This window comes from Rhinopithecus bieti, unplaced genomic scaffold (assembly GCF_001698545.2).
Source record: "Rhinopithecus bieti isolate Rb0 unplaced genomic scaffold, ASM169854v2 scaffold_29388, whole genome shotgun sequence".
NCBI lineage: Eukaryota > Metazoa > Chordata > Mammalia > Primates > Cercopithecidae > Rhinopithecus > Rhinopithecus bieti.
The window spans coordinates 2,251,223-2,271,371 of NW_016813389.1; the positions used below are offsets into that span (position 1 = coordinate 2,251,223).

Consider the following 20,149-nt stretch of genomic DNA (forward strand, 5'->3'; position numbering starts at 1 on the left):
ATTTTATTTATTTATTTATGTATTTATTTTTATTTTGTTTTTGAGACGGAGTCTCACTCTGTCGCCCAGGCTGGAGTGCAGTGGCGCAATCTCGGCTCACTGCAAGCTCCGCCTCCCGGGTTTACTCCATTCTTCTGCCTCAGCCTCCCAAGTAGCTGGGACTACAGGCGCCCGCCATCTCGCCCAGCTAGTTTTTTGTATTTTTTAGTAGAGACGGGGTTTCACCGTGTAGGCCAGGATGGTCTCGATCTCCTGACCTCGATATCCTGTCTCGGCCTCCCAAAGTGCTGGGATTACAGACTTGAGCCACCGCGCCTGGCCTTATATTTTATTTTTGAGATGGAGTCTCACTGTGTCGCCCAGGCTGGAGTGCAGTGGTGCAATCCCGGCCACTATTTTTACTCATTTATAAAACTGGGATCACACTATCATGTTCTTTTGCAGCCATTTTTGTTTTATTCATTTAAAAAATTATTGGAGTATCAGCCGGGTGCAATGGCTCACGCCTATAATCCCAGCACTTTGGGAGACCAAGGTGGGCGGATCACAAGGTAAGGAGATCGAGACCATCCTGGCCAACATGGTGAAACCTCGTCTCTACTAAAAATTAAAAATAAAATAAAATTAGCTGGGCGGGGTGGCTCATGCCTGTCCAACATGGTGAAACCCCATCTCTACTAAAAAATACAAAAAAATAAAAAAAAAAAAATTAGCTGGACATGCTGGCGCATGCCTGTAGTCCCAGCTACTTGGGAGGCTGAGGCAGGATAATTGCTTGAACCTGGGAGACGGAGATTGCAGTGAGACGAGATAAGAGTGCCACTGCACTCCAGCCTGGGCAACAGAGCGAGACTTGGTCTCAAAAAAAAATTATTGGAGTATCTACCTCTCTCTTCTTTCAAATTTCCCTGCAGAAAACTAGTTACATGTTGTGGTAATAAATTTTCCTTAAGAACAAAAAAAAGACAGTTTTTTTAAAACCTAAAAACAGGACTCTGATGGACATGCAAAATTGTATCAGCTAGCACCAAAAGACAGAGCTTGTTAGGAATTATTAGGGTCATAATTTCTTAGACAATATAAGGTACATGCCTCCCAGAGTTAGTTTGCTTCCTGAGTCTTGAAAGAACATTTCTAAGTCTTTCATCTGTGAGTTTGGCATTGTCACTTTGGACAGTCCTTTGCTCAAGCAAACATCAGACTTCAGTGGTAGAGAGAGATGCAAGAGCAGACACTCCACTTGGGGTTGATTTTTTTTCTTTCCTTCTTTTATTTTTTCTTTCCCATGGATTTTATATCATCCACCAAATAGGCACAGGTCATCACAGAACCTCTCTTGTTGCGTGCAGTGATAATGAGTGGTCCTTGGCCAGCTGAGCTGAGTCCCCATGCACAGGCCATGCTCTAGTGGCCAGCACATTGAGTCCTTGTCACTGCACGGAGAAATTAAGGCATCCTGTCTTGCTAGAGAACTTGGTAGTATTTGTACTTCTGTGAGTGTGGACCTTGAATGCTTGCAGCATCTGCCAGAGAAGAGGACAGAAGCCAGTAATTTCCCTGTGTGGCTTTATTTTGCTCTCACTACTGGTAAATATTCCTTAAAGCCTGAGAATAAGCAATACAATCTGTGGAGATTGAAATCAAGGGCTTCTGTCTGTGGATAGGGTGAGGAAGGGTTAAGAACAGCCCTACTGAAGTGTCCGGTGCTCCCCATGGGTGTGGCTGTTAGCAATATCTTGGTCACCTGGAGAGTGAAGAAATTCAAGTGTAACTAGCAGAGTAGCCATGTCTCTCCACTGCATGTATTAATTCACACTGTAAGTGTCACATACTTTTCTTTGAGTGATTCTGTTTTCTGTTTCCTAGTTCATTTATGAAAGCAAATTGTTAAAGTGGCGTCCTGATTTTCATGTTGATTTGATTTCCTGTTTCTTTCCTCCTCATACAGATTGTGTGTTACATATACTTCACTAGGATCATTGCATTTCTCCTCAAACTCGCTGTTCCATTCCAGTGGAAGTGGCTCTACCAGGTATGCTGCTCACAGGGCAGAATGCCAGAGAATTTATGCCTGAGGATAAAGTCTTGAAGTGTAACTTAACAGTTGTTACTAATTTGTCTGGGAATGACCACGAAGACCTTCCATCTCTTCTTTTTTTAAATTAAAATTTTCTTTTTTTTAGTTTTTGAGACAGGGTCTCTGTTGCCCCGGCTGGAGTGCAGTGGTGCGATCTCAGCTCACTGCAACCTCCACCTCCCGGGTTCAAGCGATTCTCCTGCCTCAGCCTCCCGAGTAGCTGAGATTATAGGGATGAACCACCATGCCCGGTTAATTTTTGTTTTCTTAGTAGAGATGGGGCTTCGCCATGTTGGCCAGGCTGGTCTCAAACTCCTGATCTCAAGTGATCCACCCACCTCGGCCTCCCAGTGTTCTGGGATTACAGGTGTGAGCCACCACGCCCGGCCTCCTTCCATCTCTTCTGGCCTATAATTGAGATGATCTGTTTGTCCAAAAATGCTGCTGGATTCCATGAGGAATCTGAAAATAATTGCATTCTTGATTTTAGTTTTCAGCCTTAAAAGTCTGAACAGAAAAGCCTCAGGCAGAGAAAGATTTGCCCTGAATAATTAGAACTTAGATGAGATGTGGTCTTTTCCTTTAGTTACAGGGCTTAGAGTAGTTAGAAATCAGACTGCCCTTCTTCTTTGCCCATTTTATTATTTTGGTAATAAAGTATCTTTGCAATAAACTAGAACCAGCTTAACTACTAGAGTAGCTACCAAATGACTTTTTTCTTGAATAACTCACTTCATGCTGTAGGCGCTGTAGGAGGAAGTGGGTGTGTAAGGAGATCTTAAAAGCTCCCCACGAAGACTGGTTAAAGCAGAGCAGAGCGCAGCCTCTGAAAGGTCATCCCTGGGCAGGACGCTCCTCGTTTAAGCCTCGGCAAGTCTAAGGAAAATGCCCTCCAGCAGGAAGTGGCATTTGAGTGAAGAACCAGCAAGTGGTGGGTTGTGGGGGATATGTCAGTTTGTTGAGTTGCACTGCTTTCTGAAGAACAGTTTTGCTAATCTCTTTATTTTGGGGTGGTTTTTAAACTTGCAGCTCCTGGACGAAACGGCCACACTGGTCTTCTTTGTTCTGACGGGGTATAAATTCCGTCCGGCTTCGGATAACCCCTACCTACAACTCTCTCAGGAAGAAGATGACTTGGAAATGGAGTCTGTGTAAGAAATCTTTCTTCCCTCTTCCTTAGCCCTGACCCCTTTGCCTAACTCAAAGCAGTGCAGTGTGAATCGAGCCAGCTGCTCTCAGCATTTCGTGGCTCCAGGGGTGGTTCCTCTATTTTTAGCAGAAGGAATGGACACTGGAAACGGACAGGCTGTCTGATTTGGTTTGAAGTACAGTATCTGCCAAGCCTTGCTGGGTCTTGTCAGGGAAGATGGAACTTGCCATTCCACTAAGCATCATTGGAGCCTGCTTTCAAGAACTCAGTGGCAAGAACTTAGGAATATACATGGCCAGTTCACGAGGGAGAACAAGGATCCCACTTTCTGTCAGGCCCGCCATCGGGCGTTTATGTCTGAAAATGGAATCTTCTGAGTCATCTCTAAGTCTGCTAATGATCCTCAGACATCCTCTATCGTCAGATAACTACGTGGCTTTTCACAGCACAATGACTTTGACCTATATCTGAGCACTAATAGGGGCTTTTCTAAGTCACAGAGTGAGTGACTCTAGGGTCCTATTTTCTGGGAAAGGGCGATCATTGTCTAGAAAAATGAATAGTGATTAAGCATATTTGCTTGTTAGCTCTGAAATTTGATAAGCCAGGTCAATTGCTGTGTTTGATGATTAGCCTAAGGCAGAGTTTTCCCTTCTTGGTTCACTGGTATTAAGTGTTCTGCCCCCAGCCCTGGCAGTCTTTGAATTCTTCCCAATTCAGAGGCTGAGACTCGGCCCATGCTAGGCTCTGCTTGGCTGTCAGCGGGTCAGGCAGCATGAGACAGCTGTCTGTGCTCAGCTCCACAGCAACAGTAAAGGAAGGCAGGTCCTGCCAGTGGGCTCCATACAGCATCTCCCATGCAGAGGAAGAAACTCCTCCTTCTAAACAGTTCAGTGGAGTGCAGGAGGACCATCAGCTGTGCCTTTCCTAGAAGTAGCAGGATCTGAGCAAGCGTCTGTTGGTTGAAGAGGCACACATGTGTCAGGCTGGTAACCAGCAGCATCAGGAAATAACCTAAAACATGGTGTGTTTATCATTCCCCTGCTGGGAGGCTTTAGCTTGGTCCAGCCCCGTAACACGGGGTCTTTGGGTACGAGTGGCTGAGTCACAGCATCGTCTCCTTTACTGCACTGTACTCCACCGTGGTAATGGGGGCGTCCCGCTTCCCACATCCTTTCCCTCAGCCATTACGTCTTGGAGTCTGGATGCATTATGAAGGTATTTTTGTTTCATAGCAACAGTTTTTTGAAAATTTTGTTTTGGTGCTTGTTTTCTCTCTGACAGTGCGGCCCACGCAGCTGCTCTCTCTGCAGCCATTTCCCCACCAGGCCTGACACAGCTTCTCTCTCTGGGGCTGGGGATGAGGACACCATCCAAAGTAACACTGACTTTCTCTCTCCTTCCCCGTCTATTTCTTTGACCGTCTCTCTTTAGGCCTACCAATTTTAGCAAAAGAAGTTATCGGTAAATAATCAGCAAGTTAAAAAGTACTGGATGTAGTATCAGACTTGGTAGCTGCCTCCTAGGCTGTGGGTATCCTTAATAATCTGAATTACTTCTGTCATCTTGAAGAGTGAGAGTGGAAAGAAGTGTTTGGTGTGGGTTCCTGGGCCAGGAGGTTTTCTCCCTGGGGTTCCCATTCCAGAACGCTGTCCTCATTCATGGTTGCTGTTCACCTTTTACCCCTCCCTGCATTCTTTCATGTGGGCAGAAAACGAATGTGGAAATGGGAACTGGAGACTAATAGAATTGTCTCTTCACCAGGTCTCCCCACATTTCCAGTCCAGAAAACACTTTTTAGTTATAGAAATGGATGTATCAGCTGGGTGCGGTGGCTCGGCCTGTAATCCCAGCACTTTAGGAGGCCGAGGCAGGCAGATCACGAGGTCAGGAGTTCACCCTGGCCAACATGGTGAAACTCCATCTGTACTAAAAATACAAAAATTAACTGGGCTTGGTGGTAGGCGCCTGTAATCCCAGCTACTCGGGAGGCTGAGGCAGGAGAATCTCTTGAAATCAGAAGGCAGAAGTTGCAGTGAGCTGAGATCACGCCACTGCACTAGAACCTGGGCGATGAGAGTGAAACTCCATCTCAAAAAAGAGAAGAAAGAAAGAAAGAAATGGATGTATCCATGGACCACTTAGACCTAAGCCACATTCGATTGCAGTCTTGTGTGGCAGAAGGAATCTGTGTCCCATTCGGCACTTTCGGTTGCAACTACAGAGACTTGGGGCTTTGCAAGGAAAGGGGGTTACTGTTTAGATGTCAAGGAAAGAACGCTTATCTGCGGCGTAGATTGCTGGTCGGATGTTGGCCCTTCAGCTGTTCGGCCCCTTAAGTGTTTGCACCAAAATTAGGACACCTAGTGAGGTGCCTGTGAAGCTGCTGAAGCCCCACCGCCGTGTGTTCCTGCCAGCGAGGCTTTTGGGTGTTCATCTGACTCAGGTCTCTCTTCTCACTGCTGCAGAGCCTGAGCTGCCAGAAGCGTTGCGGGCGCCCTCTCTGCAGGGGGCTAGCCAGGTTTCCTCACGTCCTGGGGGCCCCAGGTGTCCCTTCAGCCTCCTGGAGGTTTGCTGGGGGAACAGGATGTAGCGCCCACCCCACCCTGGGCATCTGCCATCAGGTTTCTTCCTCTCCTTGAGTTCACTTCTGCCACTTCCAGTCCTGGCCACACACTGAAGCTCCCTGTCACCCGCCCTGCTTGTGACAACCTCCTGTACTCCCACACGCCCTTACTCCCATTTTCCCTCTTCTCCCAGGACTCACTCAAGCCCGGGGTTGCCTCTGCTACCCCCTCACTGCCCCCGGCCCCTCCTGAATGCCAGGTCCCCATCCTCCTGCTCCGTGTCGCCTCAGACTTGAAGCCGTACTCTTACTGCATCACACCAAACTGGCCCCTCCCCAGTGATCCCTACAGGCCTTGGTGACACGAACATCCACCCAGTCTCCCGCAGCCATGCCTGAAACACCTCCCTCCTCCTCGGCCCGTGCAGAGCGTCTTGGAGGCCTCACTTTGTGCTTGTCGCCCATAGTCCCACCCTGCCTCTTTCTCTTGTGCCTGGGCTTTGTGGTGGCTGACCTCTTCACTCCCGATCCTCTCCCCTTCTGTCCATTCTTTTATTCGCCTGGAGACAGGGTCTCACTCTGTCACCCAGGCTGGAGTGCAGTGGTACTATCACAGCTCACTGCAGCCTTGACCTCCCCGGGCTCAGGGAGTCCTTTCACCTCAGCCTCCTTAGCTGGGACCACAGATGAACGCCACCATGCCCAGCTAATGTTTTTGTATTTTTTTGTAGAGATAGGGTTTTGCCATGTTGCCCAGGCTGGTCTCAAATTCCTGGGCTTAAGCGATCCTCCCGCCTCCACCGCCCAAGGTGCTGGGAATGCAGGCATGAGCTGCCCTGGGAATACATGTGTGCCCGGCCCTTCCTGTCTGTTCTCCCAGCCTCTAGAATCACCTGTAGAGTGTTTTTGCAGTGCCAGTTTCCTGGCCACATCCCTGGAGACACTGATTCTCACCTCCTTGTGCTCAGGATTTGTGCTTTTCTCACTCCCTAGGGCAGCCTGAGCAGGAGGCAGAGCTGAGAACCGCTGGAGTAAGAATCAGGGCCATCCTTGGGTGACCAGGCAGACTGGCCCTCGACAGCCCTGCCGTCCTGTGTCTGCCCCTGGCTCTCTCCCTGCCACTCTTCTTCCCAGACTGACTGGAGGTATTAAATATATATACTGTAGGCTGGGTGCAGTGGCTCAAGCCTGTAATCCCAGCACTTTGGGAGGCCGAGGCAGGTGGATCACCTGAGGTCAGTAGTTTGAGACCAGCCTGGCCAACATGGCGAAACCCCGTCTCTACCAAAAATAGAAAAATTAGCTGGGCGTAGTGGCATGTACCTGTAATCCCAGCTACTTGGGAGGTTGAGGCACGAGAATCACTTGAACCCAGGAGACGGAGGTTGCAGTGAGTCGAGATGGTGCCACTGTACTCCAGCCTGGGTGACAGAGCGAGACTTCATCTCAAAAAATAAAATCAAAATATATATACCCTGTGAGTACTTAGCACTCTCTGACTGCACCAGGAAATGTCCTGGGTTTTTCCTTCATGCTTTTTACCTGTTATATTTCTTCTTTCTGGAAACTCCTCTGACCTCCTCCCACCCAGCTCCTCCACGTCTCATGACAGGCTTCCTGGCTTCCCCGGTTCCCCAGCAGAGGGGATTCTTCTCAGCCGGAGCCATCACCGAACCCGGTTCCCAGCACTCCTGTCTCTGCTGGAAGTGGCTTTGCAGTGTTGCTCTGGAAGACCATCTCTTCGCCTGGTCTATGGGCCCGCTGAGAGCAATAAGTCCGTTTCTTTTTCCTCTAGACCTAGCATGAGGCCTGTCTTGAAGAATAAAAGTTGTCTTCTCTCTTGCCCCACCATGTGGAAAGGAGTATTTTTTTAGAGAAAGAGAGGGAGAAAATGTTTTTCCCAAGTCTGCTGTCAGGCCCGTACCTGGGTCCCAGTGAATGCGCTTTGCCTCTTAGAGTCAACGTGCATTGAACTCCTTGTCATTTTTTAACAAGATGCAGTAACCGTAGGACAGCTGTGTGATTACTGGAATGTTTCTGGAAGACATGGGGTCGCATTTCTTTTTAGTCTCAGTCGCTGTGGAGAGGCACAGGGGCTGCTGTGTGGCTCGGGGCAGGGGCTTCTCTGGCTCATGCAGAGGCCCTACCTCCTGTGTCCCTGTCTAAAGAAGGTCCCTTCAGGAGCAGCCCTGTGCACATGGATCCCTCCTGGGGAAGGTGTCTTCCTAAAGAGGCCAGGCCTGAGACACAAGCCAGCTGGCAGGAAGTGACGCTGAGCGGCTTCAGCTGAGGCATTTTCGTCTTAGGGGATGCTTTTAGACTCACTTATAGCATCTGTGGGATCTGGCCATATACCTTGTCCCAACTTTGCCATAAGTACAAATAACCTGTGAGTCTAAAGGACTTGTCTGAGAAAGGTCCTGGCTGGGGGTGACTCTTTGAGCCTGGGTATGATAGCACCATGATGGCAAAGAATGAAGAGACAAAGGAGGGGAAGTTTTCTTCCCTTACCCCATACAAACATTTACTTACCATGAGGTCCAGCTGCATGCACTCTAGACGGGTCACATATACGGCCACTGTGTCACCGTTTGTAGGGGAAGGGGTTAGGTAGTTGGCAGAGGGATGGGATGGGTCCTTGGAAAGAGTCTGTTGAGTTGATTGATTGAATTTATTTTACTGATGAGGAAATTTCTTTTGGTCCACAATGGGAGAGCATAAATCCTCATTGTTTCCTAGTGTGCAGGGAAGATGCTGGGCCAAGTGGCTTTTGACACCCGGTATCTCTGCCTAGTTCTCCCGCTACTCACAGAGCCGCCCACTTCCCTCATAGACCAGCTCACGTTCTGTGAGGCAAGAGATTATCCTCTCGAGATGGTGGGGCCTGTGCATGCGATTCCTTTTTTTTTTTTTGAAACGAAGTCTCGCTCTGTCATCCAGGCTGGAGTGCAGTGGCCGCATCTCGGCTCACTGCAAGCTCCGCCTCCCAGGTTTACGCCATTCTCCTGCCTCAGCCTCCCAAGTAGCTGGGACTACAGGCGCCCGCCACCTCGCCCGGCTAGTTTTTTTTTTTGTATTTTTTAGTAGAGACGGGGTTTCACCAGGTTAGCCAGGATGGTCTCGATCTCCTGACCTCGTGATCCGCCCGTCTCGGCCTCCCAAAGTGCTGGGATTACAGGCTTGAGCCATCGCGCCCGGCCACAATTCCTTCTAATGGAAAGGACTGCCTTGCTTAGCTCCTCATGCCCCATGAGACCAGCGATCTCCCATTTTTAATTCTCGAATTCAACGAATGGCTCCATGGGGCCTCCTCAGAACCAGGCACCAACAGACAGAGCCCCGGGAGCTCACAGAGTGGAGGCAGAGGCCACGCGCTGAGGCACAACCACATGGCCCAGCCCCCGCCTGCAGAAAGCAGCCAGTTCTCTGTCCGTAGCGGCCAAAGAATCTTTGATTCTGGAAGGTTCCTCTAAACCTGTGTTCTGTCCCCTGGCTCAGAAATGATCAGATTTCGATCTCATAACCGTCACTGTCACCTATCTATGCACCACAAAAATTCCGCAAGCTGTGACAAAAAGATTCATGACGATTGTAATAATGATAGCTGGTGTTTATTGATTAGGCATTCTGGAGAATCTCATTTTTCCTCATGACAGTTCTGGAAAGTGAGAATTAAGTACAGAGAGGTCAAGTGACTTGGCCAAGGTTACACAGCTAGTAAGGAATGGGCCAGGAATCAAACTTAGATTTGCCTGTTTCGAAAACCAACGCCCATCATCAGTCCTATCCACCGTGCTGTGGCAGAGATGGCCTTTTACTAAGAGACTATGAGATGTTCCTAATTGTTTCTTCTTTCCCTGTTCAGTGTGACAACATCTGGGGTGATGGAAAGTATGAAGAAAGTCAAGAAGGTGACCAACGGCTCCGTGGAGCCCCAGGGCGAGTGGGAAGGCGCTGTGTGACAGAGCCGACCCTGAGGATGGCACTGTCCAAGGAAACTGTTAACTTACTCATAGTCCTATTGGAGAGCAGGAGCAGCTCCTCCAGTGAACTATTGGCACCTCCGACAGTGACACCAGGGCACATGGCTGGAGCACAGTGCCGCGGAAACCTGATTTTGTACTCTCTTTTATGGAAACGATCTGTGGCTGGTTCAAGGCAGCTGGATCCTCCTTCAGGCGGGAATGGGAGGGTGGGCACAGAGAGGAGGAGAGGAAGAGAAAAGGAAGAATTCATTTTTTATTTAGGTTTATTTTTTTCTTCTTCATTTGGGAGCTCTAAGGGGTATGCAGTTGTGACCCCACGTGTGGGGCAGCGTAGCAAGGACGGCTGGTGGAGGGGGAAGGAGGGTGCGAGGCATCGGTCTGAGGCTTTAGGAAATGTCTACTGAGGACCCCGGGACTAATGAAGAAGGGCGGGGAGAGTGCCGTTGCCTGTTCAGGAGACAGAAATGAATGAAAACAGGTGACTGGAAAGCAAAGTCAAAACCCAGTTGAGGATGTAGCATCTGCCCCAGGATTCCTGCCCTCAGCATTGCCTCAGACCCTTATTCCAGATGCTCAGAGTGACCAGGACAGCAGCCCCTGCGGCCTAGTGGTCTTCTTTCCAACAGGAAAAGAAGGCTGTGATGTCACTGTCAGGGTCATGCCCTGTGGCACAGCCCAGGTGGTGGGAGGTGGTTTTCTGATTGAGATGTTGCCTGATGGATGGAAAGAAATGTATTGTTAAGTTCAAAAAGCATTAGCCTGTGGCGTTCCCTGGACATCCACTCCCTGACCGCCCAGAACAGCACCGTCTTGGCTTCCCTTCGTGTTCGTGGCTTTGTTGTGTGTGACCAGAATTTCGGGGGAAATGGAAAGGAGTTTTCTTTAAGGAGCAGCTGGGGGCAGAATAGGTAGTATTTAAGCAAATACTTAAGTCCAAGCAAATCATCCCCATTAAAAAGCTTTTCCTGTAGGCCAGTAGGATTTCTAAATAGATGAATTCAACAGACTTGGTCCCCACAGTCCAAGATTATGTATGTGAAGAAAGTGAGCACGATTCAACAGTTTCACTCTCAGGGATTTTGGGATGACGAAATCTTTCACAGAAACTCAGTGATTAAGTTCCCTTCCACACTTCCGGAGCTTGGCAGTGAACACAGGTAGCCACCTAAAGTGAGCAGTATTGCAACTCAGAAAATCATCTGAACAGTGGGACAAGCTCAGAAGGTCCGTTGTGACTGAGGGCTTAAAAGGAGACCAAAACATGGCCCCATCAGGGAAGCTTCTTAATGCTTGGGGGGCCAGCTAGGTAGGGTTGCTTCCAAAAGCTGGAGCCCACCCCTGCCTGGGGCTTGTCAGAGAGCCACACCTGCAGGGGAACAGGGACCTCCCGGGGGTGACAGTCGTGGTCTCTGAGAGTTTTCTCACCTCTGGCTTAGAAGGGTCAGGCAGAAACCACAGGATGTGGGATCACACTGACTATCCCAGGTTTGGGAGCCTGAAAAAGTCTCCATTCAGAACATGGTTGTTTTCCCTGTCCCGTGCCATTTTATCTTCCTAAATGACTAATGAGGGAGCGGGTGTTCTTTTTCTGCACTTTGATTCGCCATCTGGGTTCTGTAGGGTGCTCTGAAAGTGCGACCTGCCTTCTGGCTCATGTGGAGGAAGAGCAAGCGCCTTCCCAGGCCACAGCTGCTCACCTCTCGGCAGATATTTTAGGCGAGCATCCGTGTGTCTTCCCATCTTCAGGAGAAGGGTGAATGTGCCCTAAGAGTTCACTCCTGGACCTTTTTAAAATTCACTCGGGACTGTGTGACAGAAGGGAGTTGGAGGGAGGATGGGAATATTTTTAACACTTTGTTTTCCTGTGCAGAAACACAATACCAGTTTTTGCAGAAATGTGTCTCACTCTGTGACTCCAAAGCCCTCCTCAGTCCTTCCCTCAGAGGGACACATTTGCTGTTTCTCCCACAAGCAGATGTTGTGGATGAGGTGATAGACTCCTTGGCAAGAACGAAAGGTGTGATGAAACCTCCCTGCTCGGAAGGGTCTCCGTGGAGGTGTCCTCATTTCACATGCTGGGTTTCGCATGCAAGGAAGCCAGGGAGTGAAGGAGCTAGAGAGAGGCAGGCATGTGTGTGGACAGTCGCTGGAGCCGCAGCTGTCAGACTGGCACGGGAACGCCAGTGTTGAGTGTTCAGATTCCACACGTATGTCTGGGCTCGCTCACAGCATGGCCAAGTGTCTGCAGTGCTGGTCCTGACCCTTCCAGAGCAGCAGTGGACAGATGAGCTAAGACTGTTTCAGAAACAAAGATGGCCACAGCCTTCCTAACAAGGAGGTCATCTGGCCATGTCTGTATTGTAACTGGCAAAAGGCTTCAAGTCAGATTGATGATCAAGAAAAGTCAAAACCCCAGCCCAAGATTGAGAAAGCAGGTGGTGGTTCCAAGCTTTTAAGAAATTATTGAAGCTCTCCATCCTGTTCTGTGAGTGTGTCTTCTCTTTCTCCTTCACGTCATAGCTATCTATAACCCACCGTTCATCTCTGCTCTTGCATAAAGATGACCGATGGCGTCCAAAGCCAAGTGGCTTCACCAGCTGACAAGCCACCCTCCTGCAGCCTGAGTTTCACACTCCACTGGGTTCGTTGTCATGTGGTGTTTGAACGGTTAAGCCCTTGCAGTATTTCAGGGATGGGGCAGAAAATATCGGATGCACATAGCAGAGCCATTGGTGGTATTTACAGCTTCGCTTTGTACTCCTCACTGTTTCTGCCTATGCAAAATATCCATGTTTCCTTTGAGAAATCTGTTGTGGACTGAAAGTGCTGCTGGCTGTGAAATTTAATAAAATGTGTATGTTTTGCTAGAAAATTATTTCTTGGACAATAGCAATAGTCATTGATCTCTAAATCCTGGCTTCTAACAGTGGCTGAGGACTTAGCAGCCCATTTCTTGGCCCCTCAGTGCTTTAAAGTGTAAGTAGCACTGCATTTGATGATGTTGAATATGACTCTGGCGAATCGTAGGAGGCGCTTGTGAGGAGATGCTTGCTTCAGTGTAAAAGATGCTCATGGCCTGAGTCAGTTGAGTTTTCTTTGAAGAAACCACTTTAGAGTGAAATATCCAGGGTTTCCCCGCCCCTGACATGTCCAGCCTGCCAAGGCAGCACACAGCCCCATAAGTCCACTTTGTGTGGGTGAGATTTCCTCCTGCATGATGACCTCATCACTGTCTCTGCTGTCTCTTGTCCCACAGCCTCCCTCCCTCTTCCCTCCTCCTCTGCCCTCGCCCCTCCCCTCCCCCTTGCCCTCTTCCTCCCCCTCCTCCTCCCTCCTCCACTTCCTCCTTCTCTTCCATCCCTTCTCTGCCCTCTTTCTCCCCGTGCCTATTGATCCCACATAGGCTCATTCTGGGCACGGGCTAAAGGCTTTGGTGCATTGCAGCATTTTCTCCCAGCAACTGTGTGAAAGATGCATTTTCTAAGCGAAGGAGAATTCTCTCAAGAGCGTGCATACTCGTGCCATATATTACTGCTTTGGGTCATATAGAATGGTCTTCCTCCGCACTAAAATGGGTGTCTTGCTTTGGTACTTACAACAGTCTACTCCAGGCACCCAGTCCTTACAGACCAAGGAAGAGCATAGTGATGCCTGTTGGAATTGCAGATGCATTCTGGCCTTCTCCCCCGTCCTGAAGCATTTTCTTCGAGGAAGGCGTTTAGAACATTAGGTAGTCTGCTGAGGTTGTTGGCCCAGCTCCATACACCCAGTAGAACAGCGGAACAACTCATGCTTCATGCTGCCAAGCTGCTGTACTTCAAAGGAAACAGATCCTAGCCCATTCCCGCACCCCTGCTTCCACACTCCACACTTCACCCCTCTGCTTTTCTCTGACCCGCCCCTGGCCTTGTAAGACTCACCGTAAGCCAAGTCCAGGGTGCCTGTGGCCTGCGACTTGATTCTTCCCTTTAGGATTCAGCAAGTTAATGAGTTCCCCGCTACAGAAGTTAAGACTTTGACTTGATACCTCTTGGTATATCAAAAAGGTATTCATCCAGAACGTACCAAATGTTCTGAAAGACCTGCTCTTCACTCCGGTTTTCCCTAGCGTGTTGCTGGCAGGGCGTCTTTAAAAGCCATCTACCTGAGTTGACGCTAATACTTGTCACCACCTGGAATGTAGTTATTGGTCGGCAGGCTGAACATACTCCAGATTCCCCAGAGGCCACTTTTGTAGCCCAGCGATGCATCTGAGCCTCTCTGCGTGGTTTATGCTTGAAAAATAGATAATGCTTTTAGATGGCTCACTGCCAGGCCACGGGCCCCGCACATCTCAGGCCCTGTGTGAGGGAGCACACTGAGATGGTGCAGGAGTGAGTGGGCATGGCTTGGCCTCGCTGCCTCAGGGACCTGTTGGAGTTCTGGCAGCAGGGCATCTGCAGGTGAGACAGCGTTCTGGGCAGAGTCAGAACGGTCAGAATGAAAGAGAACAGCTAACTCACCCAGAGGACAGCTTGTTTTGAGGCAGGGTTTTGGATTTTGGAGGGGGCAGCCAGATGAGGCAGTGAGCTTCCAGAAGGTCAGCCTTTGGAGCACATAAGTTAACTGTTAACAGGGTCCAGAAGTTGTGTCCACACGGGGGCTTTGACTCTTCAGACAGCTTTTGCAGATCGTAAATTGTGTTTGCCTAGTCATGTGACCTCAAAAGAAGTCAGACATATTTAATCCAGAAATAGTTTCGTTTGAGGGAGGGCTTGCAGGTCTGTAAATAGCATTTGCTTTCCTGGTTAGAGATTGGGATGCAGAAGGAGTTTTCAGTATTTTTTTTTTTTTAAACACTAATCATTGAAGAGTATTTATGTAAACATATAATGTATAATGGGTGGGGGATCCAATCAGGGTGATGTACGGGGTGAATTCTCTTGCCGTGTTGCAAAATGTGTAAAATAAAGATGATCTGGCAGAACCGTGTGTGTATGAGATCCAGGGAGTCGCCAGCTCCTGGTGCTTTCTCTCTTCCACCTCCCTCTCATAATTTTTTTTTTTTTTTTTTTTTTTGTTCATTAAATTAGTTAACTGCCTCCCACCAGTTCCTACTGACAATAGTGACACCTACTAGAGAAGTTGCAGGCATCTTAGCAGATCTGTGGCAGCGCAATGAAGACCCAGATGCCTGAAAACCGGTTGTAGGTTACTGATGTCCTGCTTATGCTGGAGGCGGGCGAAGCCTTGTGAACCAGTGTCAGGGCACTGCTGCCATTTGAGGGGAGATGACAGGCCTGGTGCAGAGCCTGCACTGTGACAGGCGCAAGGGCACCTCCTACTGCATCGGTTAGCAGTAACTCTGGGTTACCCCAGTTGGAAGCAGAGAAATCCAGGATTTTAGACTCAAAGCATTTTTAGAAGTCATTCAGTTCCAAAGCCCATATTTTACTAAGAATGTTTTAAATTGAGGCCTATTTTACCTGCAGTAGAATCCTTTTTTTTTTTTTTTTTTTTTTTAAGACGGAGTTTCGCTCTTGCTGCCCAGGCTGGAGTGCAATGGCATGATCTCGGCTCACCACAACCTCTGCCTCCCAGCTTCAAGCAATTCTCCTGCCTCAGCCTCCTGAGTAGCTGGGATTACAGGCATGCACCACCATGTCTGGTTAATTTTGTATTTTTAGTAGAGACGGGGTTTCTCCATGTTGAGGCTGGTCTCGAACTCCTGACCTTAGGTGATCTGCCCGCCTTGGCCTCCCAAAGTGCTGGGATTACAGGCGTGAGCCACTGCACCTGGCCAGAATCCATCCTTTTTAAATGTAGAGTTTGTTGCGTTTTGACAGATGGATGTACAGTCCTGTGGCCTCTACCACAATCAAGATGGAACATGCCCGTCACCCCATGCAGCCCCCTTTTGCCCCTTCCCGGTCCAGACTGCCCCCTTTCTGAAACTACCACAGCCCCGGCTGATTCCACCATAGTCTCATTTGCCTCGTCTAGAACTTCATGTGAATGAAACTGCACCGGGTGCCCTCTTTTGTGTCTGGCTGCTTTCACGCAGCATACTGATTTGTGATTCATCCTTCCAAAGCCCTGCCTTCAAAACTGCAAAAATGGGCCTAAAGAAGGTTCTGCCACTGCCCACCCACATCCTTCCCCTTTTTCCCCCAGGTAGTAAGTGTCGGAGCTGAGACAAGAACCCAGGCCTGCTGACTCCAACCTTGTTGGGATAATAAGGATTAAGTCAAGGACTTGGCCCAGTGCCTGACACAGGAGACTTGGCCCAGTGCCTGACACAGGAAGGCCTCAGAGAAATGACTGTGTTGGTTACTGTCGTTGTGCTTATAAAAATGTGAGCATAGGCTAGGTGCAGTGGCTCACGCCTGTAATCCCAACACTTTGGGAGGCCGAGGCAGGCGATCACCTGAGGTCAAGAGTTCAAGACCAGCCTGAGCAATATGGCAAAACCCTGTCTGTACTAAAAACTACAAAAATTAGCCAGGCGTGGTGGCGCGTGCCTGTGGTCCCAGCTACTCGGGAGGCTGAGGCAGGAGAATTGCTTGAACCCCGGAGGTGGAGGTTGCAGTGAACCGAGATCCTACCACTGCACTCCAGCCCGGGTGACAGTGAGACTCCATCTCAAAAAAAAAAAATTTTGAGCATGAACATCAGTTCACCAGATCACAGAACTTCAGAATGAAAAGGAGAGAGAATCCCTGTCCATGGCCAAGGTTTCCCAGTTAGTGGCCATACCCCACCCACAGCTCTTTCTGGAGGCCTTGCCTGTGCCACAAAGCACCAGCAGGAGGCATGGGGTATCCTGAGAGTGGGGAGCCCAGGATTCAGAACCCAGGATGAGAGACGCCAAGGCAACTCAGGAAGGGGACAGCTGAGAAAAGACTCGGGAAGGACCTTGCTGATCATCTAATCTAGTGGTCCTCAAACTTAGCGAGCACCTGAATCCCTAATAGAGTCCCTGGGGCACCCGAGAGTCAGCATTGCTAACACACTCCCAGCTGGTGCCAACATGGCAGATCTGGACCACACTGAGAACAGATCCAATCCAGTTTTCTTCCCGAGTCTTGGGTCCTTCTCCAGCTGGCGACACGGACAAGGGCCCACCTTGCACACAGCTCTTGTGGGACAGAAGTCAGCGGCTCTGTCCTGCCAGGGGGCATTGCAGTGGGGACAAGGTAAGAGACGGCAGGCAGGTGCTGGCAGGGGCCTAGCTGTCCTGCTGCTCCCGTGAACCATCCAACGTGGAGCCCCCTTACTGTTCAGGTCTCTCTGGCTCCTTCTTCCCCTACCACTAGCGTGGAGCTTTGCCAGTTAGAAATTCAGGGGCTGGGCCAGGCGCGGTGGCTCAAGCCTGTAATCCCAGCACTTTGGGAGGCCGAGATGGGCGGATCACGAGGTCAGGAGATCGAGACCATTCTGGCTAATACGGTGAAACCCCGTCTCTACTAAAAAATACAAAAAAACTAGCTGGGCTAGGTGGCGGGCGCCTGTAGTCCCAGCTACTTGGGAGGCTGAGGCGGGAGAATGGCGTAAACCCGGGAGACGGAGCTTGCAGTGAGCTGAGATCCGGCCACTGCACTCCAGCCCGGGCGACAGAGCGAGACTCCGTCTCAAAAGAAAAAAAAAAAAATTCAGGGGCTGACTGAGGAGGAGCTTGAGAAGCCTCGGCGCCCGTGGGTTTGGCGTTAGGAAAGCCCACGCCCGCGAATCTGACCCCGGCTTCAGTAGTTGTGCCTTGCACCCTCCTTTGATCAGTGTCAGCAGAGGAAGAGCCACCTGGCACAAAGCAAGGGCTTAGCAAATGAGAGCTCTTCAGTGCCTGTGGCGGGCCGGACTTCATCTAGCAAGACCACCTCAGAGGGTGATAGGTCGTTTCAAGGTCATTTCAGAACATCCTCTCTGCTTCCTCTGTTTGCTGAGCTTCACATCACTAGGACCCTGACTGCACAGACACCAGCTAGCCAGGAGCTCCAGTGTGAGGCCGAGGAGACCAACCTGCCCTGCTGGCCCCAAAGACACAGGTCGTACCAAGCTGATGTATTGACTTACTCTGAATATAAGCACCCACAAGCACTCACTCTCTGCAGCACTGGAACAGGCCTGGGCATTGCAGTTGCTTGGTAAATACTGACTGGACTTGAACCTACACCAGCGTCCTGGGAGGAACAGTTCTGTCCCAGGAGGTCTGGAAGCCAGCTTGGTGATCAGCGGGTATTGTCGGGGGAGCCAGATGCCTCCCAGGTTGGCCGCCCTTGTCGGCTGCAGCATCTCATTTCTTCCCATTGTGCAGGAGTCTTGTCATGTCATTGGTCATCTCCGGCTGGTCCACTCTGATTGGCAGCTGTCACTGCTGGAAAAACTAACAGTCAACAACTCTAGTCTGGTAGGTAAACTGTTTTGAAGTCAGAGAAATAACTGGGTCCTGATAATCGCGAGGCTGGGGGCTTTCTGGTTGTTCTGATAAAACAGGCAGTGCAGGCTAAGTCTGGAGCAGATATTGGCCCCAATGTGTGTTTCTGAGAACAGCCTACCGCTCCCAGGCCCCAGGACCCTGGGTACATCCTCCCTGCGCCTACCCGGGCTCCTTATCACAGCTGCCCTCGGGTGGCCTGCCCTTCACCAGGAATCTGTCAGGTGGGCAGATCGGTAGCTGTAGACTTCCTCAGGCTAAGTTACAAGGAGGCTGGGTAAGTACCCACCGTAAGGAAAGAAAGCGCAGACTTCCTTCCTGGAGGCTGGTATCGGCTTTGCCCTCCTGTAAGCCACCTGCATGGTGGGGCGTTTCTGAGAATCTGTCCTGAGCCCCTTGGCACTGGCCTGCCCACCCCCACGAAGAGAAGCACGCTCAGCAGTTGAGAACTGGATGTTGGGGGGTCGGTGTGACCCACTTGGGAGCTGCACCTTAAACTGCTCCTTCCCAGTTTGCCAAAGGAACGCTGACCTCTGCAGAAATAAGGAAGCTGCTCATTAACACACATCCGCAGCAATCGAGCTTGCGCCCTGCATCAGCCATTCTAGTGTATGTCCTTAGACATAACTGCGTCTCTGTCACCCAGAGCCCTGGTTTCAGTTGGCCCCCGCCGCCTGAGGCTGAACATCATTCAGCACATGCTGGTAGGGGCAGGGCCGCAGATGAAATGAGTAAGTCTGGCTGTTCCACATGGGAGAACAGTCCTGGGGAGGGGAGCAAGCCACAGGGTGAAGCCATGGGGCACAGCTGAGCGGCAGCACCGCGTCTCCTCCCTTCCCACTTGCTTCTTCCCTCTACCTTTGCAGCCATCTCGCTGTCCATCGGCCCCCTCACTCTGCATCTTCCCCCTTTCCATGTCACCTGGCCCCTTCCATCAAGCAATCAACCTTGTTCAAGTTTTCCATTAACAAAAGCAGCTAACAAAAAAAAACCCAAAAAAACAGCTGCAGGCCCCCGTCCCCCTTCAGAGCTCTCTGGGGTCCACTGCTTCACCTTCCAGACACCCCGGCGCACTGCGGGCTGGTTTCCACCCTGCCACAGTCTGGCTAGAGTGACTCACAACCTCTGGGGGCTTGGCTATTGTCTTCCTTGACTTTAGCAGCTTTTAACACAGTGGGACAGTCTTCCCCATTGAGATGCCTGCCACCACCCCTCATACGCTCCATTGACCAAATTCAACTTCCTGTGGTTTTCCAGGCTCTCCAGCTGCGTGGCCATGGTCACCTCGTGTCAACCCTTTAGTGCTGGGTCCTGGGCTGTGTCCCAGCTCCGGCCCTGCCCAGCCTCTCCCACTCTCTGGCTTCCTGACACCCAGGAGTTTATTTCAGCCTAACCCTGTCCTGAGATCCTCATGGCTCATTCTGCTGCCTCCTGGGCTGGTCCTTTTTTTTTCTTTCTTTTTTTTTTTTTTGAGACGGAGTCTCGCTTTGTCACCCAGGCTGGAGTGCAGTGGCACAATCTCAGCTCATTGCAACCCCCGCGTCCCATGTTCACGCCATTCTCCTGCCTCAGCCTCCCAAGTAGCTGGGATTGCAGGCACCTGCCACCACGCCCAGCTATTTTTTGTATTTTTAGTGGAGACGGGGTTTCACCATGTTGGCCAGGGTGGTCTCAAACTCTGGCCTCAAGTGATCCGCCTGCCTCAGGGCGCTGGGATTACAGGTGTGAACCACTGCATCCTCCTGGGCTGTTTTAAAGGGACATCAAAAGCCATACTTTCTCTTTTTTTCCTTCTTTTTTTTTTTTTTTTTTGAGACGGAGTCTCGCTCTGTCGTCCAGGCTGGAGTGCAGTGGTGCGATCTCGGCTCACTGCAAGCTCCGCCTCCCGGGTTCACGCCATTCTCCTGCCTCAGCCTCCCTAGTAGCTGGGACTACAGGCGCCAGCCACCACGCCCAGCTA

The 20,149-nt window shown here is 50.3% G+C and overlaps 1 protein-coding gene across 1 annotated transcript in view; it reads left to right on the forward strand.

The window, feature by feature from the left end:
* GPR107 (G protein-coupled receptor 107) overlaps positions 1–14,745 on the forward strand; it is an 86,636-nt gene extending 71,891 nt beyond the window's left edge. The window contains exons 16-18 of the mRNA XM_017848184.1: positions 1,949–2,032; positions 3,107–3,228; positions 9,659–14,745. Of these exons, the coding sequence (XP_017703673.1) occupies positions 1,949–2,032; positions 3,107–3,228; positions 9,659–9,755 (303 nt within the window). The 3' untranslated portion in view covers positions 9,756–14,745. The remainder of the gene's footprint in view (positions 1–1,948; positions 2,033–3,106; positions 3,229–9,658) is intronic.
* The last annotated feature ends 5,404 nt before the right edge of the window (positions 14,746–20,149 follow it).